The sequence below is a fragment of the Festucalex cinctus genome, chromosome 20 (genome assembly GCF_051991245.1).
Source record: "Festucalex cinctus isolate MCC-2025b chromosome 20, RoL_Fcin_1.0, whole genome shotgun sequence".
Taxonomy (NCBI): Eukaryota; Metazoa; Chordata; class Actinopteri; order Syngnathiformes; family Syngnathidae; genus Festucalex; species Festucalex cinctus.
The window spans coordinates 9,245,516-9,267,311 of NC_135430.1; the positions used below are offsets into that span (position 1 = coordinate 9,245,516).

General features: G+C 46.9%; 4 protein-coding genes across 13 annotated transcripts; 2 read left to right on the top strand and 2 right to left on the bottom strand.

The window, feature by feature from the left end:
* The first annotated feature begins 546 nt into the window (after positions 1–546).
* Positions 547–5,462, top strand: LOC144008930 (xylulose kinase-like). 2 transcript variants are annotated; one of them, XM_077508313.1, is made up of 19 exons: positions 547–658; positions 846–928; positions 1,418–1,487; positions 1,564–1,644; positions 1,739–1,825; positions 2,332–2,460; positions 2,551–2,616; positions 2,686–2,758; positions 2,901–3,019; positions 3,095–3,176; positions 3,258–3,298; positions 3,749–3,864; positions 3,952–4,067; positions 4,132–4,205; positions 4,273–4,369; positions 4,442–4,500; positions 4,582–4,669; positions 4,868–4,962; positions 5,122–5,462. In XM_077508313.1, exons 1-19 carry the CDS (start codon positions 602–604, stop codon positions 5,188–5,190), a joined length of 1,602 nt encoding a protein of 533 aa, XP_077364439.1. In that variant the 5' UTR covers positions 547–601; the 3' UTR covers positions 5,191–5,462. The 2 variants fall into 2 exon arrangements, with proteins under 2 accessions (XP_077364439.1, XP_077364440.1); XM_077508314.1 differs by having other exon boundaries at positions 1,564–1,617.
* On the bottom strand, positions 5,405–12,262 carry LOC144008927 (5'-AMP-activated protein kinase subunit gamma-1-like). 7 transcript variants are annotated; one of them, XM_077508306.1, is made up of 17 exons: positions 12,143–12,262; positions 11,604–11,688; positions 10,861–10,970; positions 10,674–10,786; positions 10,349–10,569; positions 9,108–9,162; positions 8,922–9,031; positions 8,764–8,845; positions 8,641–8,699; positions 8,511–8,556; positions 8,093–8,147; positions 7,887–8,013; positions 7,648–7,813; positions 7,496–7,533; positions 7,287–7,433; positions 7,127–7,220; positions 5,405–7,061 (listed from the first exon to the last, which is right to left on the bottom strand). In XM_077508306.1, the coding sequence occupies exons 2-17, from the start codon at positions 11,652–11,654 to the stop codon at positions 6,298–6,300; spliced, it is 2,238 nt and encodes a 745-aa protein (XP_077364432.1). In that variant the 5' UTR covers positions 11,655–11,688; positions 12,143–12,262; the 3' UTR covers positions 5,405–6,297. The 7 variants fall into 7 exon arrangements, with proteins under 7 accessions (XP_077364432.1, XP_077364431.1, XP_077364433.1 ...); XM_077508305.1 differs by having other exon boundaries at positions 12,077–12,180; XM_077508307.1 differs by lacking the exon at positions 12,143–12,262 and adding an exon at positions 12,077–12,094 and having other exon boundaries at positions 11,604–11,677.
* Positions 6,007–17,819, top strand: LOC144008929 (zinc finger Y-chromosomal protein 1-like). Of its 3 annotated transcripts, none has more exons than XM_077508310.1 (8): positions 6,007–8,139; positions 8,795–8,958; positions 10,340–10,821; positions 12,899–13,001; positions 13,081–13,102; positions 14,658–14,866; positions 14,959–15,279; positions 15,508–17,819. In XM_077508310.1, exons 6-8 carry the CDS (start codon positions 14,665–14,667, stop codon positions 16,797–16,799), a joined length of 1,815 nt encoding a protein of 604 aa, XP_077364436.1. In that variant the 5' UTR covers positions 6,007–8,139; positions 8,795–8,958; positions 10,340–10,821; positions 12,899–13,001; positions 13,081–13,102; positions 14,658–14,664; the 3' UTR covers positions 16,800–17,819. The 3 variants fall into 3 exon arrangements, with proteins under 3 accessions (XP_077364436.1, XP_077364437.1, XP_077364438.1); XM_077508311.1 differs by having other exon boundaries at positions 10,340–10,596; positions 10,706–10,821; positions 12,899–13,102; XM_077508312.1 differs by lacking the exons at positions 6,007–8,139; positions 8,795–8,958 and adding an exon at positions 9,709–9,968 and having other exon boundaries at positions 12,899–13,102.
* Positions 17,820–19,583: 1,764 nt separating this feature from the next.
* Positions 19,584–21,474, bottom strand: LOC144009813 (chondrolectin-like). The gene is made up of 7 exons (XM_077509704.1): positions 21,307–21,474; positions 20,729–20,874; positions 20,503–20,660; positions 20,372–20,422; positions 20,125–20,169; positions 19,706–19,802; positions 19,584–19,650 (listed from the first exon to the last, which is right to left on the bottom strand). Exons 1-7 carry the CDS (start codon positions 21,436–21,438, stop codon positions 19,584–19,586), a joined length of 696 nt encoding a protein of 231 aa, XP_077365830.1. The 5' UTR covers positions 21,439–21,474.
* Between the last annotated feature and the right edge of the window lie 322 nt (positions 21,475–21,796).

Genomic DNA, 21,796 nt, shown 5'->3' on the forward strand with positions numbered 1-21,796 from the left:
ATTAGCAGCAGGAGCAGCCACTGATGCCATGTTGGGCTTAAAATTCAACAAATAATGTACGTACTACTTTTAAAATTGCGTAATACGGCTTCCCTATTACGTTTTTACTCTGGCACTTTAATACAGATTTATAAATTCATATATTCCCCAAAGAGTACTTTTTACATTGAGTAGCAAGTCATAAACAGCTCCTAACATACTAAACAAAATACATACTTAAATTGCATTTTTGCCTCTAATGTTAGATTATCAGGTTAGCTTCAACGTTAGAATCCAAGAAGCTAGCATTGGAGGCTAAAGTTAGACGTGAGGAAGAACATTAGCATCCTTAAGTGCAGTGTTTCCCACCCTTTTCTCTCTTTTGTAGCCTCGCCCCGAGGGGATACTGTAGCACCATCAGAAATCTCTGCAGAGGCAGCATTTCCTTTTTTTTTTTTTTTTTTTTTTTTTTTTTTTTTTTTTTTAAATTCTAAAATATATAAAATTACCGAAGCAAACGACGAGCGTCATCTAGTTGCCCGGCAACGAGTCGTCCAATCATAAAGCGCGTCCGTCCCTTTAAAATTAATGGCCCCGCCTTCGACCTCCGTGTCAACACAAGATGGCGGACGTGCGTGATCGTGAAGCGTATCTGGGTTTTGACTTCAGCACTCAGCAGGTAAGAAAAAACAAAACACGCAGTCACTTTAAACTTTTTGTAACTTTATAAAGCCTTTTAAAAAGTTTAGGACTCTATTTTAATTGTAACGTTTGTGATTGCAACACAGCTCGAAATTACTAATTAACCAACATTTCCCCAAAACAAACCCAAATAACACCAACTGTCTGTCAACTTGTTTGTGAAGTTAAAGGTGGTCGCCATCGATCACAACTTGAATGTCATCCATCAGAGCAAAGTGCACTTTGACTCTCAGCTGCCAGAGTTCAGGTACATTAAACATTATTACTACTTCATATAAGTGACATACTACTAGTTTACTCAAATTGGCTGTTTGGCCTGCTGAACGAGTTTTTACTGTTGCCTAGTTGGCGCTAGTGTGTGCAAATTTAGCTACTAGTTTGCGCACTGTGCATTTTCTTTTTTTTCTTTTTTTAGAGAGTTCACGTCATATATGCATACACCATAGTCAGTACATACATTTTTATACTTGTCACTTTTCTATACACTTGTCTATAGTTTAAAGTTCACATATTTATTGCGTCTATGTAAAGTTACTGTGAAGTTATCTTATAGGTTACATAAGTACATTTATCCAGTCTGAAGTTAGTTTCAAGTTCACGTACATTTAAAGTTAGCTACTTGTTAAGTTTACTGTAACTAGGGGTGAATCTATGTCGAGTTAGTTTGTAGTTGACATCCTTTGCTCGCCATCCTCTATCAGATGACGAATCAAATAACTTAGATTTTGGGGTGCAGGACGGAGGGGGGCGTCCACGTGGGTCCGGATGGTTTGACAGTGACGTCGCCCGCCCTGATGTGGGTCAAGGTACAAGGTCACTGTAATGGTCATGTGACCCCGGTTCAAGCGCGTGCGCTCATTAATATTCATGATTGGCCTTCAGGCTCTGGACCTCCTACTGGATCAGATGCAGGAAGTGGGCTTTGACTTCTCCAGGGTGCGTGCGCTGTCGGGCAGCGGTCAGGTGACCTTGTGACCTTTCCTCACGTGCTTCTCGCTGGCTGTCAATCAATGTGCGTTGTGGGAATTTGGGAAATATACCGCTCTGCTCCTCTCAGCAACATGGCAGCGTGTACTGGAAGAAAGGAGCGGAGACGAGCCTACGCGGGCTCCACCATCAGCACACCCTCAGCCATCAGCTCAAGGTGAAAGTATGTTTGCAAGCTGACTGATAGGGATTTTTTTAGGCAGGCAGATGCAATCTAATATTTGGCTTGAAAAAATATGATAAGATTAATTGATTGATTAATTTAAAAAATATATGAATAAAATAACTTCTCTTTTAGTCCCTTAATGCAGTGGACCCCATCCAACTGTCTGTGGCTGCACAGATTTTTCGGTTAAAAAAATATATAATAATAATAATAATAATAATGAACAGTTTTGTTTTTTGGAGCGTATATGCCTCAAATGTACGTATTCAGTTGGTTGCGCTTTCCTCAGGAAAGATGTTTATTTGATCAAATGCAGTCGGAGCGCCATCTTGTGTACAAACTGCATTTACTGTTTCTTGAGAAAGTACATGTATTACGTTGTTTCATCAGCAAAACGCTGTCCAATTATTATTATGTTGAAAAATAAATCAAATGGGCTTGCCGATGAATCGGTGTGCACGTCCACCTCATGTATATGACGTGATGTTGTGTTTCAGGACTGTTTCTCGGTGAGCGACTGCCCAGTATGGATGGACTCGAGCACCGGGCTGCAGTGTGAGCGCCTGCAGGAGGCAGCAGGGGGCGCTGCCAAGCTGGCAGACATCACAGGCTCCAGGGCCTATGAGGTGGTCTTAAGCACACAAGCACACACACACTCGCATGCTCGAAAGTCACATGGTGATATTTTTTTGTGAGTGTGTGTGTGTTTTGTGCAGCGTTTCACAGGAAGTCAGATTGCCAAAATGCATGAGGAGCGACCACGAGAGTTCCAGGACACAGAGGTCAGCTGCTGACCTTTTTAGCCCACCTCAAATGTGGCCTGACTGACCTTGATGTGACCTCTGTTTCAGAGGATCTCATTGGTCAGCAGCTTTGCAGCGTCGCTATTCCTTGGTGGTTACGCTGCTATTGACTACAGCGATGGTAGGTGACCAAAATTCATCACTTTTAACGGTGACGTCAACAGTTGGGCGGGGCAATGTTGATCTGTCGCATCCCTATCCTAAACATTTGTAAACGTGTTTTCTTCTGATGACCGATGATGTCATCACGTTCATCCTTAAAGGTTCCGGAATGAACCTTCTGGATGTCCGGAGCAAAAAGTGGAGTGAAATGTTGCTGGAGGCCGTGTGTCCCAGTCTGGACGTCCTGCTGGGAACGCCCCTGCCCTCTGCGTCCGTGCTGGTGAGACTATGGTCTAAGCGGGTTCCCCTCTAAAGAAAAACCCACTTGTGACCTTTAGCCTGGTGTGACCTTCAGGGCACCGTGTCGTCCTATTGGGTCCGCAGGTTCGGCTTCTCGGACACGTGCGCGGTGGTTGCCTTCACCGGAGACAATCCAGGTGACTGCCGCCTGCCTGTCAATTATGTCATTGCCACACCCACCGTAAGGTGATGGTGACGGCTGCTTGTCTTTTTCTTAGCGTCTTTGGCAGGGATGAGACTCCAGCAGGGAGACTTGGCAGTAAGTGTGTGCGTGCGTGCGTGAGGGGCCGCAATCACCACAATTCGATCTCAAGTGGGCCGGACCCGTATTTTCGTCCTAATCATTCTTTTTGAAGATATATGGTATAACTTTGTTTTTATTTTAGTTTAATCTTGTCTGTGTTTTTTTTTTTTTTTCCCTCAGTCATGTCATTTTCACACTCTCAAAATCAACAAAATCAATCATTCAATTTCAAAACAAAAACAATTGCAATTTCACTTTTCAAATTTCAGTATTATGACCGTGGATTTATTTATGTACCGATTCGTAAAACAACTTTTCAAGCTTCAGAAATCATTTATTTTCAAATTGACTTCAATTTCCACGTCCACCTGTAAATATTAGCAAGCTCAACTGACTCCTCGCAATATACAAACGCTAATGCCACCAGTCTTGTAGGCCCTTGTGACTTTTGTGTGTGTATTTCAGGTGAGTCTGGGCACCAGCGACACGGTGTTTGTGTGGCTCCAGCACGCCCGTCCGGCTCTGGAAGGTCACGTGTTCATCAATCCCGTCGAGTGGCGACAGTTCATGGGCTTGTTGTGGTGGGATTTTGATGTTGTTTGATGCTGTTGATGTGTCTTTGCGCGTTGTTGACATGACAAACACAAACACGCGTGTGTGTTCCTCAGCTTCAAGAACGGATCTTTGACCCGAGAGCGACTGAGGAACCGCTGCGCTAATGCGTCATGGGAATGTTTCTCTGACGCTTTGAGAGAAACTCCTCTTGGAAACAACGGATACATCGGTATACTTTTACTACTTGTCCTCTTCCTTTCTTTGCCTGCCTCCTTCTGACTTCCTGTTTGCAGGCTTTTATTTTGACGTGATGGAGATCACGCCTCCCGCGGTTGGAGTTCACCTCTTCGATGCAGACGACAACGAGGTGGGCCAGGTGTGGCGTGTGATGCGTGTGTATTTGTATGTGTGACAATACTCGTGTTGTCCTGCAGGTGTCGTCGATGAGCGCTCGGGCGGAGGTGCGGGCCCTGGTGGAGGGTCAGTTCCTTTCACGGCGGCTCCATGCTGAGCGTCTGGGTTACTCCATCAGTAAGAACACGCACGCAAACATACACATCTAAGAAAAACAACACACACACATAAAACTCTAGTCTGCCTCAGTTCCAGGCAGTCGAATTTTGGCAACAGGAGGAGCGTCGTGTAACAAAGACATCTTGCAGGTGAGTGTGAAAACTAACACGCTAGCTATGCTGTTGTCACGTGAATGTGTCTTAATATTTGTGTATTTGTTTGTGTGCTAGGTGTTGTGTGACGTGTTCAATGCTCCAGTTTACACCATCGACGTGCCCAACTCGGCTTGCCTTGGCTCCGCGTACAGAGCTCTGCACGGTATGCTAGTGCTAGCTTGCTAATTCTAGCCTGCTAATGCTAGCTGTTTGTCCACATTTGATGCTGACAAAAGTGTTAGACACAATGATGTCCTCATGTTTCATCTACAAGCAAAGTTAGTGGTGTTGCTGATTTTATTTGTATGTGTGACACTAATGGCGAAGAGGAACTCTTGCTGATTGGTCGAAGTATTCTCAGGTGCGCTGGACCAATCAGGCGTGTCCTTCTTTGACGTGACGAAGAAAGCTCCTGAAGCCCGACTCGCCGCCACGCCACAGCCTCATGCACAACAGGTACACGCACACAAGATGGCTCAAAATTAACACTTTTGTTTTCAATTGGATTCTTTTTAATAAACAGCAGTTTGGGGTGAACAGTCTACAGGTCAAAGTTCACGATAAAGATGGCAGCAGTGCATCGTTTTCTGACAGGTGTGTGTGTGTGTCTGTCAGGTGTACAACGAGCTGCTGCAGCGTTACGGCCGCCTGGAGAAGAAAGTACTCCAGAAGCTCCGCCACTAAACAGTCGCACGAGTCTGATTGGTCAACGTGAGACTTGACTCAAGTTGGTGTTTAATTATCATGATGTGCATGCACACATGTATAAACGTGCACCACACATCCCTTTTAATAAGAAGACTAATGAAAACATTGCCACAATCATCTTCCCAACCTTCTCTTTGGCTGTGTGAAATGTCAAGGCACAGTGCGAAAGGATGATTCCGTCAGACATAAACATGTAAATGAGGAAGAACTCACTTTTTATACACAATCATTAAATACTACAATTGTTACACCGTAGTTGTCACTTGCACAAATTGTCTTGCTAGAAATCAGAGTATGTATTGTGCTTGTTAGCAGAGTGTGTTTGTCATAAATGTGGCCAAAGTACAACAGCGATCTTGGAAATGTGACGAGGATGGCGAGGTAGCGTATGAGTTGGCGTCTCACACTGCATGTGTATGTCTCCAATGGGTAATTAATTTGTAAGCTAGACGGACTTTTTAATATCCTGCAAAGTCATCATTTTCAAGGTGCGAGGATTCCGAATGAAAATGACCAAATGTGGTCTTAGCATGTAGCCGAGTTATTAGCATCACTAGCGTGCTGACATCACAGGCTTTGAAAATAAATAAATGCATCCATAAGTCGGACGCTTTCAAATGGATGTTTACTTCCCTTTTGAACAGTGATGATTATTCATGATAAACAGTTTACTTTTCTGATGAGAAAAACTAAACACCCAAGTTACCATTTCAACTTTTATATATGGAAATAAATTACATTTCTCTAACGTTCTTGCTGAATGATGTCTTATGACATCGCCAAGGAACAGGAAGTGCAGACAAGCAAGGATTGTCAATGTCAAAACACGACATTGCGTGGTGACATCACACTAAGCTGTTAGCTTGTAGCAAAATCACTTATCACCGACTTGTCATTAGCATTAGCAAATTGCTAACATTCTGATAACAATATAAAGTATTGTGTGTTTACATCAAGTAACTGAGCTGCTATGCTATGCTAGCCCGTTTAAAAACAGCTGCCATGCAAACAATTTGTCTGCTAACATTCTTGGTGGGCGGGCCCGTCTGTCAATGACAGCCTGACCCGCCTTAAATGATAATGTCACAACTCCTCTTCGTCCCTCCCTCCTTCCAGCCCCTCCTCCATTTTTTCAATCTCGTCCTCTCTTTCCATCTCTTCCTGCTGGCAGTTAGCGGACTTGTCTTCAAAGACAGTCTGGTCACGGTCAACTTCCTGGTCCTGGGTATTATCGTGGTGGTGGTCATGTTCTTGCTCCTTATCATGTTCCTGTTCTTTTTCAGGATCCTGCTCATTGTCCTGGTGCTGGTCCTTGTCATGGGCATCTTCCTGGTCCTGTTGTTCCTGATCCATGTTCTGGTCCTGGCTTTGGTCGTGGTGGTCATCTTCCTGGTCCTTGTCATGTTCCTGCTCCTGGTCTTGTAGCTTGTCATGATCCTGGTCACAGTCCTGGCTGTGTTCCTTGTTATGGACACATTCGTGGTCCTGCTGTTCCTGGTCAGTATTCTGGTCGTGGTCATCTTCCTGGTCCTGGTCGTCTTGCTTGTCATGATCTAGTTCCTGGTCATGTTCTGGCTCCTTGCCTTGATCCTGGTCATCATTCTGCTGTTCCTGTTCCTGGTCACTGTTATGGTCCTGGTCCTGATCGTGTTCTTGGTCACTATTCTGCTCCTGGCCTTGGTCATGGTCCTGATCCTGGTTTTGTTCCTTGTCACTGTCATGGTTGTGGTAATGTTCCTGGTACTGGTCCTGACAGTGCTCCTGGACCTGGATGTGCTTGTGGTCCTGATCAAATGTGGAGTCCGACGGAGCGCGAGTGTGCAAAGAGTGGTCATTCCTGAGCACACCTGCAAACGCCAAACAAAAGTGATCGCTATGACAACCACACTTGGACGTTTTTATGTGTGCGTACCGGCAGGGGTCAAAACGAGCGCCTGAAGGATGTCCGACAAGGACACGATGCCCACGATCCGAGACTCTTCGTCCACCGCCACCAACCTGTGAACCTGCATGCACGCATACACGCAACGTCAGGCAGGTGCTCGACTTCCCATCCGGGGCGCGAACGTCACCTCGGCCTTAACGATGCGGTCCACGATGGTCTCCAGTGTCTCCATCTTGTTGCACTTTAGGACGCCTTCAAAGTACTGCGAGCGGTGCTGGAGCGCCTGCGTGACTGTCACGTCCAAGTCGTTGTACGTCTTCTCCGCCGCCAGGTTCTGAAGGGGAAAACACCACGGATGACACCCGGACCGGCAACCGCTCAGCCAATTTTACTCACGATCACGTCGAACTTGGAGTAGATGTCCACTACTTGGCCTGCGTACACACAAACAAACACAGCTTGTGATATTTGAGGTGAAATTTCCGGAACAAACTTGTGAACTTCATTTTGTAAATGTTTGATTTTGCTGGCTTGCATGCGGCCGTTACCATGGTGATTGACGACGGGCAGGGCGGAGACGCGCCGGTGCGTGAAGACGGACAGGGCGGTGATGAGGGGCGTGTCCGGGTGGATGAAGGCCACGTCGGAGTAAGTGCCCACACCCACTTCCTCCAACGTCTTCTTCATGAAGGCGGGCCTGGGCATCTCGCACAGCTGGTACGCACACACATGGCTCACCAAGAGCGCAGTAGCACCCCCTTCGGGCAGGTAGGCGCAGGACACTCACGAAGAGCTGCAGGAACTTGAGGATGCGTTTGTGCGTCAGGATGTAAAGCGCGTTGCCGCTCAGCGGGTCGACGACGGGAAGACGATGGATCTTGTTCCGGATCAGCGAGTGTACCGCCTCGAAGATGCTGACGACGTAAAGCACACGCATTAACTTTCTGTTTCCTGCCAGGACGCTGGTGTGACGCACACGCAGAGGGGAGGTACCTGGCGTCCGGCGAGATGTGGACCAGAGGCTTGAAGGTCTCCTGCAGGTAAAGTTCTGTCAACAAACAGAACACGCTCAGCCAGAGTCAAGTCACCACGCTACTTGTAGAGTAGAACTGAGACCATGTGCGCTTTTCAGGATGATTGTTGGCATATAAAGGAGGCCATTAACTGTTTTTCGAAACAATTATATGTTCGATGCACCCACTAGGCTAAACCTGGTATTCTGATTTAATGCTGCTTTTGTGGAATAGGAATTAAGCAGCAAAATCCATCTCGGAGGGTGGCCATTTTGTCCATCGCCACTTGGAAAATGACGTCACAGGTGGCCCTGTTTTCTGGGCGTGACATTTGAAATCTTTAAACAAATCTGATCTCTTATTGGCTATCGGTTCAAAACAAAAAATGTGAAGTGAACCTCTCCACGTCTCAATCTTGTGTTCCTCCAGCTCGTAAATTTGAACCTGAAGGTAAAAAAAAAAAAAACTTAGACATTCAGCAGCTGGCATCTTACATAATCACATCTTTTCAACATGTGTGTGCAGTACCATGGGTGACTTGTAGTATCTGGTCAAGATGTTGATGAAGTCCGTGATGGTCAACATTCCTGAAACAGACAAGAAGAAGAAGAACCCAGTTGCGTTTGAGCGCATGCATGCGTGCATGATTACCAACAAAACTTTGTTTCTTGGTTTCCCACAGAGGAGCAGCCCGGACTCCGTTAGCCACAAGAGCGAAGAACGCTTTCTTCACCTGCAACATGAACACGGACATACTTGTCAGTCATGTGTCATGACATGTGCCAGTCACGTCGGTGTCGGCGAGCCACCTGTAGCGTGGTGTCAAAGACGACGAGTTTGGAGCTGGTGGGTATGATGTCGTAGCACTTGTGAGACTTCATGAAGCGTGTGTAGATGTCCCTCTCGGAGTCCGCACATGCTACAAACACACGTGTTTTTAATCAGCTGACTCCAAACAATCCAAACGTTCTTGCAAAGAAGAAACATGGTCTTACCGGCTTCGTCCACCAGGCGTCGCTGCTGCGACTCTCCGGCGACGTCAGCCGCCTGCTGAACACACGACAATGACGTCAGCATCCTTCGTGTTACTTAAAACACGTGTATGCTTATATCATTATTCTCTACAAACGTGGCGGCTGAGATTATCACGTGTTGAAAGACACGATTTCATTTCATGTTCTGAAAAATATTAATTTACTACATCTTTGGTCATTTATAGTGACAAGTGGAGCAATTCAGTGCTCTGCCACAAGATGGCAGAAGCGATACTGGTGCCCATTTGGTTTAGTGGTTGTGCGTCAAATATGTCTTTGGTCAATAAAGTTTTGGGGAAAAAGCGCTAACTGCACGTATAATAGTGATCGGTTTCACATAACATGATCAGTTTCGTACCTATGCGTTTAGTCATTTGTGCACAGTTCAAATCAATTTAGTGGCTGTCAACCGTCGACTGATGATATCACGGAAATCGACTGGATGCAGTGATCACCTAACAATGACGTCATCGCTTTTATGCCCACGCTAACTTTAAGCTTAAATCATAAACCCAGTCAATGAAAGTGGCTCATCTGGGTGCGATACACGGTGACGTCATCGCAGATGCACGTGAGGGATGACGACAACGTGCGGGCAGGCAGAGTCGTCATGACGACACCGTAGATGGCGTGACGTCATCGGGCACCAACCTGGCCGTCGTCGTTCATTTCGCCCGTTTGTCGTTGACGTTTGCAATGTAGACGTGAAGAAAGAGATGAAGAAGAAGACAAAGACGAATAAGAAGAACGTCAGGTGGCCATCGTCCACTTTTGCCGCCAAACGTTCGCGTTTTGTCGGGAAAAATCCAGGCGCGATGTCAGGTGCAGTCCATCTCACAGCCGCCACATACGCGACATACTTCCGGCTTGGCTTTTCACAATAAAAGCATTTAACGCCTGCTTCCGCCGTGTGGGGATTCGCTAGAGGGAGACAAACTCGCGGCAAAACCTCAACTTGTTACTTCTCCCCGTCACGATGACCTTATCTAAAGATAAGACAAAATAACATTTGATCAACTTTATATTTTGCACATCGTTTTTTCCCATCTGTTAACTTGCAAGAAATTGTTTTATGTTTGCACTGCCATTGGCTGGTGACCAGTCCAGCGTGTACACAGTCAGCTTATAAAAAAAAAAATATATATATAAAAAAAAATCTTCTTAACTTCTCTTTAACTTCAAAATCGTTTCAGCTTTCACACCTTGCCGCCAATCGGAAGCAGGTGGGCCAAAGGCGTGGTGCGACAGGATGCAGACGATAATGAGGACGAGCGTTGTCCCGCGTCCGGCGGTGACGAGAAGGATCGCAGGCGTCTGGGCTCGCTGGCGTACTTCTCCAGGCGGAAGGCGCCCACCTGCCCCGGGTCGGGTGGAACCTGAAGAGGAGGGGGTGGCGGAGGCGGTGCGCACGACAAGCTGAAGGCTGGGCCAGACCAGGACGACGTGGAAGGTGGACATGGGATGAAATGGATGAAAATCAAGGAATCGGAGAAGAAAGTATCAGCTGAACATGTGAGAAACACACACCTCTGGTTTTGCTCCTCTTATTGCGTGAAAAGAGTTTGCTGGCAATTGGGGAGGACGACGTTTGCTGGTTGGATTCCCTGGAGGCCAACCTGAACATTCCACTGAAGCTCAGCCTACCACGCGCACATGCACACGCAAAGCAATCCTGGTGAGTGTGTGACATCACGTGTAACTAAAGTGTGTTTACCTTCGTGTGGTGGGCGGGGACTCTGCGATGCTTTTGCTCGAGGTGGGCGTGGCCCTGGGGGTCGAGCTGACGGCTCGCGGGAAGAAATTCCTGCTGTCATTTGTCTCCCCCTGTGGTAGGATATGTGTATTACAACTAGGGCTGTCAAAGTTAAAGCGTTAATAGATTAATTAATCACAGAAAAATGTCGCATTAATCACGTATTAACGCATATTAATCGCACAATTTTTTTTTTTTGGATCGCACTTGAGCCTTCAACGTAACCGCGGATGGTTACATTGAAGGTTGCGCAGGTCAGTGATTAGGTCAGTTCCAAAATGAGCGGAGTGACTCCAGCTGGTGTGCTCCGTGGTACATTTCTCTTTAAAAAAAAATAATAATAAAACACCCTGATGGGACTTTACATAAAACAAAAGTAATTTGTGTTTAATTAATTAATAATTGCTGAATTGCACCCAATTGATATGATGCTGTTACATTTTGAGCAATACACGCATGCATGCAATTGCGTACATGCATTTAATCAATGTTTGCAAATGACATTCAGATGCGTTAATGTCAAAATATTACGGTATTTTGTATTTATTTTATATTACGCAAATACGCAAGTAATTTAGCTGATTAATCGTGATTAATCAAAATTAAAAAGCGTGATTAATCAGATTAAAAATTTGAATCGTTTGACAACACTAACTACATTACGATGTCATCCCGTTTTTGTTTTTTTTTTCGTCCCGTTTTACCTTCCTTGCTTTGTCCTTTTCCACCCTGGCCAGCTCGTCCACAGAAGACATTCCAAACACGCCGACGTCTTGCGCTGGAGGCACACTGTCAAAGTCATCAGCATCATAACAAAAAATAGGTTTGATTGAACCACATTTTTGGTAGAGATGCCACCAAAACGAGCAGAAAATATCCATATAGCAGCAAACTTGAAGCTGAGCCGCTAGATTTGTTTCGGTGGGCCCCATAAAATGAGGCGGTGTCCTCACCAATTTGACACGCATGCCCGAACGAGTCGACTAAAATTCGTTCTCATTACATTCCGAAAACAAAATTTTATCGTTGACTGATATGGCAATGAATGAGATAAATTTATGGATACATTTGAATGAAGCAAATGGAGGGGAAACTCCATTAAAAAAAAAAAAATACTCAAGTCAACTGCCTTCCTGTCCATCTTTGTGGAATTTCTCAAAAAGATCCGCCAGCCTACCAATCAAATGCGACAGCCGGAAGAGTCCACTAGAATCCTGAAGAGCGTCAACAAAAGTGATGTTACCTTCTTCAGGACAGTCTGGCGTCTGTCCTCATCTCACGTGCTTTCCTATTTCTCGTTGGCTTTGTTCCATGACGGCCAATCGGTAGTGAGGAATACAACTGCGCTTGTGCGTGTTTATGTTTGTGTGTGTAAAAGCTGCCATCATCAGCGAGGTCACAGAGGGCACCTGCCATCCCTCAAGGTCATTTAAGACTTGTGCTAGACAAGGACAACAAACGGGCTGACAACACAAACAAAACAAGATGGCCGAAGGTCTTGTTGATGCTGGACGCACGGCTCACGTTTCACTTTGCTTATTTTTTTTCTCACGCCATCAGCAAACTTTCTCACAACACCTGTGTCACGTGGTCGAAAATTTGATGATGTCATGAGTTTAAAGATGACACTGTAACAAACCACGCCCATTTACATCACTCCACCTGTTCTTGTCTCCTTAGTCTGTTGCTGTTGTTATTTTCATCTTGTCACGTTGTCATCTGGTTGTCATGTCATCATCAGCCACCTGTCAATCATCTGTATGATTATCCAACTTTTTGTCAGCATTTCCACTTCGTAACGTGTCAATGTGATATCATAATTCCAAACAAAAAAACTTTTTTTTGCTGTAGATGGAGACCGTGGGTGTGTGTACTTAAAAGTATAATAAAATGCTTTAAATGTGTAATGGTGGTATTTTATGCTATAAAATGCTTGAAAGAAAGAGAAAGAAAGAGAAACGACATCCATTGACTGATAATTCGATTCCCTAACCCACAGGGGGACGCGCGTAAGGCGTAGCACTCGAGTTATCCACTTCCGGAGAAGACAAAGAAGAAACACAAACCGACGAAGAAGACGACGACGGAGACAGCGAAGAAAAGTGTTGCTTGTTTTGGTGGACTTGTTCAACAATTGTGTTATAATCTTGAACAACTTTTCTCACCTTGTGTCGCTCGTAGGTCGTCAGACTGCTGGACGCAGGTAAGAACGTAGCACTTATTATCCGAATCCTTTTTATTGTTTTGCTTTCGCTGTTAGCATGAAGCTAATAGTTTCTTCCAGTTGACTGATTGTTCGTCCGATTACTTACACGGAATAATCATAATAAACTTACACAAGTTAATTCTCACAATACGTTTAACACACAATACAATTTGACGTCGAATTCAAATGTCGGCTTTATGTCACACGAAAATTCATTCATTCTTAAAGGCCCAGTCTGCCGGTTTCACTCAGGAAAATTCACTTTTTAAATACAGGATTTAAACAAACAAACTACATCTCAATTTACAGATCTGTGCTTTTCTTAACGTGTAGGGTTGATTTTGTCCTAAACCCCACACCCCCAGCCTGTATTTTGCCATTTTGTGTTTGTTTTGTAAACAGCGGGACGTTTCTGTGGAAAGACAGTGTTTACAGCCCTCCAGCCAATCGCAGGGGGGGGGGTTGTCGCAAACTGGGCTGGGCGAACGTGTCGGCTGCGTGATGTCACTCCCGCTGCAATTTTTTTTTCACTCATTCACACATGTAAGCTTGAGTGAGTGAGTGAGTGAGTGGAAAAAAAGATAAAAATACAAATACAGGCTGGGGGTGTGGGGGGTTTAGGACAAAATCACCCCCACACGTTAAGAAAAGCCCAGATCTGTAAATTGAGAAGTTGTTTGTTTGTTTGTTTAAATCCTGTATTTAAAAAGTGCATTTTCCTGAGTGAAACCGACAGACAGGGCCATTAACATTCATTCATGAATCAATAACGGTTTGTTTATTGTAATGGTTGATGTATGTATGTATTTGTATATCAGCTTTCATACTGGAAAAAAAAAAGCAATATAAAGTGCTTTTCTGAAATGCTAATAAATATACGTGAAATTCATTGTATGTAAAAGCAGTTCAAGTTTAGGGGTGTTCGATAGGTGAAGTGAACAAGTTGGATGGATATTTGACAGACATTCGCTCCAAGCGGCCTCTTGGGGAAACCGCATGAGATACGCCACTTGTTTTCCCATTTCATATCTCAATATTTTTTTATTTTTTTTTTATACATAAAAATTTAGCATTCTAGCCCAGTAACTTTCAGGTCATGTGACCTGTGAACTCAAAATCAGTGGGATCATGCCTGCTATCGGTACTCGCCGACCCTTAAAAAAGATGATTGTAAAGTTTGAAAAGATGATTTTCAAAAATTAACTTCTGAAGCATGACTGAGCACATGATTAGTTGGATGTTTCGAGAAGCTTTCACGTGGTATCCAGTTGGAAGGTGTTTTTCTTTTTTCTTTTTCTTTTAACTTTTGACTGTTGCTGTACACAAGTCCACCCAAAAGTTTAATAATGATAATAACGTAAGTAAGTAAGTAAGCATCTGATTAAGGTATATACATTGCAAATAATTGGTGCGGTTTCGGGAACGAGCCCTGTTAAATTGTAAATACTGTACTGTATAACCAAAACTAGTTTCCACAGAAAAAAAAATGACCAGGGGGTGAGTTGGATTGACTGGAATCTGGTAATAAGTTTGCGTTGTGTGTCACATTCAGGAGTGCGATGGCGTCTGCATCAGTGGCGCCCCCCGGAGGCGGAAATGAGCTGCGCGTCCTGGCGAGGAAGTGGCGGGAGGTGGCCTGCCAGTGGGAGGCACCAGCGGGCAGGACCCACGAGGTCGCTTGTCAGAGCAACGTCGCCCAGAGTCGAGACGTCGGCGTCCAGGCGGACCTGTTGACTTGCCGGCTGTGCTGCAGACGTGCAGGTGGGCGGGGCTTCGGTCACACGACTTGAGCTACTGGCAGAAACGGTTCGATGTGCCCCCACTCGTGTAAACGCAGAATTCTAACCTCGCAGATTTGTCCGCCATACCCGTTCGCCGTGTGCCGCCTGATAGTCAAAATGGCAACGCCGCGCTGCCGCAGAGCAGAAGCAAAGTGGTCCGAAACGCCGTCAAAGCCCCGCAGGAGCCCCTCCCCAACACCGCCGCCATCTCCCCCCCTTCACCACCGCTGTCCAGCATGCGCCCGCAGAGGGTGCGGCGACCTCCCAGGTGGCATGAAGACCTGCAGACGCCGCCGTCACCCGAACCTTCGTCTGGAGGCGGCGAGCCAGACGACCAGCAGCAGGTGGTGGATGAGGAGGGGGAGGAGGCTGTGTGGATTTTGCCCAAAGGAGGTGCGAAAGCAGTTTTATTTATTGGAAAATCTCAAAATGGAGGTTTTATCTCCAATGTGTGTGTTGTAGTGTTAATTTCATCAACGAAAACTAAACAAAAAATACATACATAAATAAATAAATAAATAAAAATGGGATGAGGGTGACCATGTTGAAACTGGACTAAAACAGACTAAATGTAAAAATGGCTGCTAAAATGAACACTAGTGTGTTGTTCTGCGTCATCAGGTGCGGCGGTGGCGGTGAAATTGGAGGCGGGGACCAACGTGTGCGACGTATGTGGTCAGGTGATGAAGAACAAGTCGAGCCTGGCCCGCCACTCCTTCATCCACACGGGCCAGAAACCCTTCGCGTGCCACCTGTGCGACCTTCGCTTCAACCGCCGCGACAACCTTCGCCACCACCTCAGCCGCCTCCACCCGGGGGGCGTGGCCCGGCGCCAGAGGCAGCGCCTGGTGCAGACGTGGCTATGCGACGTTTGCGGCAAAACCTTCCGCTGCCGCTCGGCGCTCAAGACGCACGAGGTCATCCACCTGGGGGTCAAGCCCCACCGCTGCGACCTTTGCTCCAAGGCCTACATGCGCACCAACGACTTGGAGCACCACAAGCTCACGGTGCACGGCGACGGTGGGACGCGGCGGCGCCACTCGGGCTCCTTGCTGTGCCACTTCTGCGGCAAGGAGATGAAGTTCCGCTCGCAGCTGGCCACCCACCTGCTGACGCACTCGGACGAGCGGCCACACCTGTGCGACATCTGCGGCCGCAAGTTCTGCCGCGGTTACCAGCTGGAGCGGCACAAGCTCCTCGTCCACCCCGACGGCGCCACCGCCGCCGACGAGGAGGACGGCGAGGACGGCTCGCTGCAGTGCGACGTTTGCGGCAAGCGTCTGAAGACAGAGGCGCTCCTCGCCGCCCACTCGCGAGTGCACTCGGCCAACAAGCCCTTCCGCTGCTCGCTGTGCCCCCGCCGCTTCGCCAACCACGCCTGCATGAAGCGGCACCTCGCGCGCGCGCACCTGAAGGGGGCGGCGGCGGTAGCGGCTCGCTCTGCCAGCCCGCGCGCCGCCAATTCCTTTCCGTGTGCCACCTGCGGCAAAGAGTTCAAGTTCCGCTCGCTGCTCAGCAGCCACGAGGCCGTGCACAGCGACGAGCGGCCACACGCCTGCGATTTCTGCCCGCGCCGCTTCCGCCGCCTCAGCCACCTGAAGCGGCACCGGCACGTGGTCCACCGCGACGGCACGCGCCTGCCGCAGAATTTCGTCTGCCACATCTGCGGCAAGGACAAGAAGTGCCGCTCGCAGCTGGCCCGCCACGTCATCATCCACACGGGGGAGCGGCCCTTTGCCTGCGACGTGTGCCCGGCCCGCTTCAATCGCCAAGGCAACCTGCAGCAGCACCGCAAGCGCATGCACGGCATTGGCCAAACGCCGGAAGACCCCGACCCGCCCATCCTCTTCCAAGATCTCGACGGGGTCCCGGATTTCAAACAGGAAGAGGTGGTGGACGCGTCCTTCGACTGATACCACTTAAGAAAACTTTTCTCTCATTGGCTGGAGGCTTTATGCAGCAAGATGGCCGGCCATCCCCTTCCCAGTGGGGTTCTCCTCGTCAACCAATCGCAGGCCACAAACACACAAAGGCACGTTCACAATCGCTCAGTTTCATACAGTAAGTGTCCCATTGGGTCGTTCCATGCCAAACAAACCAAAAAAAAATATCAGAAAATTTTAACCAAGCAAGATGAAATTTAAATGAAACTCGGTGTACTTGTTGATAGTGACTGCACAGCACTAAATCTGAACTTTGAGGTCAATCGGTGGAGTGCCACCTACACCCGCCGGGTTGGGTGAGGCCCCGCTGGTCGCTCCTCTTACTCACTTCACTAGTTTTGCACTATACACTTTGTAAATATACACATAGGGCACACAACACATTTCTTGGTGGGGTGGGGAAGGGTGGAAACACCGTCTTCACCCTTCAACTCCCCTCCAATTTTAATGCACTTCATGTCCAAGGGGAGGGGTGAGTTGGGGCGGGGAGCCATCAGGGGGGATGGACTGCAGTGCCTGGCAGCGCTGTGGTCCCCCCCATCTGTGTCCCTGCCCCACCACTTTGTCCCTCCATTTCCTTTTTTAATGCACCACGCATATACATATTCATTTTTTGGGGGGGACGCGGGTGTATCGGAGTAGGGGAAATTTTTTTCCCTCTGCTCACCTGCTCCCAATTTTAATGCACCACACGCACACACTTGTATATACACTGGGTGGGGCCACATTCACGGTGTAAGGGTAGAGCTCGCCAGTCGGCGAGCTGGCGGACTCAGTAACAGGGTTAGGTGTCACTAGTACGCTGGCGTGACGACCGGGGCCTCTTCCCACCGGGCTCGGTGTTCTGGTGTTCCGCCTCTCCCCCGGTGCTTCCTCCTCTGCTTACCCCCTCCCGCCGCTGTGCTCCTTTCGCACGGCTGGAGGTGGGGTGGGCACGTCTTCCCTCTCTGCGCTGCTGCCCGGTGCCGGTTTCCGGGCGGGGGGGGTTGTTTGGGTTATGGGGGCTTGTTTGGGGGCTGGGGACCGGTGGGGTGATGCGGGCCTCGTTCTGCGGCCTTGGGCTCGGGGGTGTGGGCCGGGGCTGGGGCGGGGGTGTTCCGGGCGTCTGGGTCGGCTCGCCGACCGGTGTCCGCTCGGGTGGCTTGGGGGTGGCCTTGGTGCTGCCGCGGCCTGGGAATTCCGGGGGGGGCGGTGCTCGCTTTGCTGGACCGCGGTTGACGGCTTCTTTCTTTGGTGGTGGTCCTTATGCATGCCAGATCCATCGCACCAGCATCTACTGAAACTCAAACAAAATTTGCCTCTCCCTCCCACAGCCCCTTGAATCAGTGGGTGCTGGTGTCTGTGGATCTCACTTTGCTTTATCTATCCTTCCCTCCTTCCTCTCTTTAGTTTTTCCTCTGGTCACTTGAGATCTCAATTTATTGGAAGTTTGAGGTTTCTGGGGTTGGCGTAAGACTCTGGTTTTGTAACCACGCAGGAGGGGTTTTGTTGGTGCTGGATTTCACTTTGATGGATTGGATGTACTGGCTTCTACGGATGTCACTCTGCCTCATCGATCCTTCCCTCCTTCCTCTCTTTAGTTTTTCCTCTGGTCTCTTGAGATCTCGCTAATTTGTTGGAATTTAGAGGCTTCCGGGGTTGGCGTAAGACTTTGATTTTGTAACCATGGGGAAGGCAGGAAGTGTTTGGTCGGTGCTGGATTTCACTTTGATTTATCTTTCTTTTCTCTTTATTTTTTCTGACCTTTTCTCTGGTCTCCTGACCATTTGAATCTCACGACTCTGGCAAGATTCTGAAGTACCTGGTTAAGGCGAAGGGTAATGGGATATTTATAAGGTTTTAGGTGAATTAATGAGTATAAATTTATACGTATTTGCACGCGCACGCACGCAAACGCACGCACACATACACATGTAAGATCTTCTTTTAGTTCTTGAGATACAAATGTTCAAAGGAAGATGGCCACGCCTCTTTTTGCTGAAAATGCCAAAAGTTTGTGTGCCGTAGCTCCCGAACCCCTGCTCCGATTGACCTCAAATTTCAGATTTAGTGTTGTGGAATCACTATCAACAAGTACGCAAAGTTTCATTCAAATCAAAATTTGTTTCAACCCACTGGGTGATTTTCATGTTGTAACTAGTGCTGTCAAAGTTAAAGCGTTAACTAATTAATTAATCACAAAAAATTATCGAATTAATCATTGTATTACCACAGATTAATCACACTATTAATTTTGACCGCAGATGATCCTTTTTAATAGGTGCGCTTCAAATTGAGCGGGAAAAATATGTTGGGGGGGAAAAAAAGCCTTTTTAAATCAGTGATTAATCATGATTAATCAAAATTCTAAGATGTGATTAATCTGATTAAAAAATGTAATCGTTTGACAGCTCTAGTTGTAACACTATGTGAAATGTCACGTTGCACTGTGTTAAGTTTTGAAAACTTTCAAATCATGTGATAAATTTCAGGTTTAGTGAACATTTTGTTGTACTTCAAAGTTTGCTATATGATCCAAGCACTAAATCAGAAAATGTGAATTTGATATATCTTGGCGGCAAGAACGAACCCTCAATTGGAAGGAGTGACAAACTTTTTTTTTTTTTTTTTTTTTTTTAGTTGGAATATGTCATCATTTACACACAAAAACAAGCTTAGCATGTGTTGTTAGCTTAGCAATCCAACAAACGATGTCACGTGACACTTCAGACTCCGCCCCCATCACAGCTCCGATCGGGTAACTCGGACGTGACGTCACGGATCCGTGCCGTCACCTTTGGGCGTCTTGGAGATCCAAAGGTTGGCCCGCCTCCCAGCTGGGCTGTGGGAGGAGCCAAATGGGTGATGTCATCATGTTTGGCTACAATATTACCCACCTTGTGCCCAACACGTGACAGCAGCAAGTCCCGGCGGCCACTAGGATGAGCAGCAGCAGCGGGATAGTGGGAAGGATGACGTACAGCGCCAACGGGCCTACGCGCAAAAAAAACGTGAGTGCTTCCTGATGACATCACTGATGGGCGGAGTTTCGTTCAGAACAACTGCTTGTTGCCTTCGAAAATTGACTTATGTTGCTCATGCGCACTCAGGACCCAAATGTTTTTATACTTAGAATTTCCTCTTGCTTGTAAAGTTAAGCAAAATACTAAAGTATTACAAAACACGCAAATGTTTTGCCTACAAGTCCTTTTATTGCTTTTTTTATTTTATTTTTTTTAATGTCATTGGTCAACAGTATTATTTTTTTTGTCGGAATTGGCGTTTAAAAAAATCCATGCGGGTCGAGTGTGCGTACCTGAAGCTTCAGTCAAGGTCACGTGACCGCCATCCAGCGTGGTCTCTGCACACACGCACAAAATTGCACTGAGTGCAGTGGTACCTTGAGATACAAGTTGAATGCTCTTTGTTGAATTTGTGATATCCACCAAAGTCAGGTCACTCGTATCTCAAGGCGGCACAGAGAAGTTGACGACGAGAGCAAAATATGAAAATGGATCTATAAGACGAAGATAGTTTGGGGATGGGGTTGTTTTCTCGCTGACCTGTGTCCCGCCCAGCAGCCGTGGTACCAGGCTCCTCCTCTGGGTGGCGCTCTGCCAAAGAGACAAAAAAAGATGCCGTCAGAGTCGTCAAGAACGCCGGATGACGAATTTTGACAACAAGATGTGGCGACCAGGTTGATATTTGCAGATGAAATTATGCTTCATGGAGCAGCGGTCGTCGTTCCATTGGTAGAGGTAAGCCCCGCCCACTCCCGGAATCGCACCCGGTTGATGGTACATCACCACGCACGACTCTGCGCCGCACGACGGCTCGTCCATGTACCACTTCCTGTTGACAAACATCACTTCTTGTTGGCAAACAACAGTTTGCGCACGCGGCGGTGGTGGCGACGTCACCTGAAGGAGGCGGGGCTGCCGTCGGTCCACCTGTAGCGTTGCGAGCAGGACGTGACACCGTCAGAAAAGTTGCGTAAGTCGTCATCCACACGGGTCAAGCCGATCCAGAAATCGCCATCTGATAGTCTCGAACCCGAACGCAACTCCTGAATAACCACCATCAAGATCACCATCAACGTGACGATGAAGATGATTATGATGATGACAATGGAAGCGATGACGTGGCAATGTTGATGATTGTAAAGATAACTAGGAATGTTGATACTGCTTTTTTTTTTTTTTTTTTCCCCGACGGATACCAAATACTACATAAAACCCATATATTCCAATAGAGTATTTTTCTTAAAAAAATAAAATAATTTAAATTAATGACAATTTTCTATTTCTTAAATTTCTCATTTCTAGTTCCTAAAACGGCCACAAGAGGGCGGCAACCTTAAAAGAAGGCTAGTAACCAATACCTGGTATTGGTACTGGCGGCACTCGCCCATTCCTAATTGATGTTTCTAGTGATGAAGGTGCGATAATGATGATGATGATGATGACGATGATGATAATGGCGGTGACAAAGGTGCGACCTCGAGTAGCTTCTGGATGTGTTTTTGCTCCTGCGGCGTCCGTATGCTAGCCAGCTCGCCGCCGTCCACGCGGCACGCGAGCTCCGCCTCCATGAAGTCGACGCGGCTGGACACGTGCTGGAAGTGCGCCATCTTGTAGCACGCCCGCCAGGCCCCGCCTACGCACACTCTTTGACCTGTGGGTGCACACCAATGATCAATATATTATAGGTATATTTATTAGAGCTGCACAATATTGGAAAATCATGCGATATGCAATGAAGTTTCTGAATATAGCGATATGGATATTATTGCGGTATTTAAGGTGTACCTGAAGAAATGACATTTGTATTATCTAATTAAAGAATAACATTTTTCCACGCATCAAAATAAGCAAAAAAACACAAACAAAAAAACGCCTGACTATACATGGTTGTTTAAAAAAAAATAAAAATAAATAAATAAATGCCTTACTATACATGTTCGTTTAAAAAAATAAAATAAAATGCCT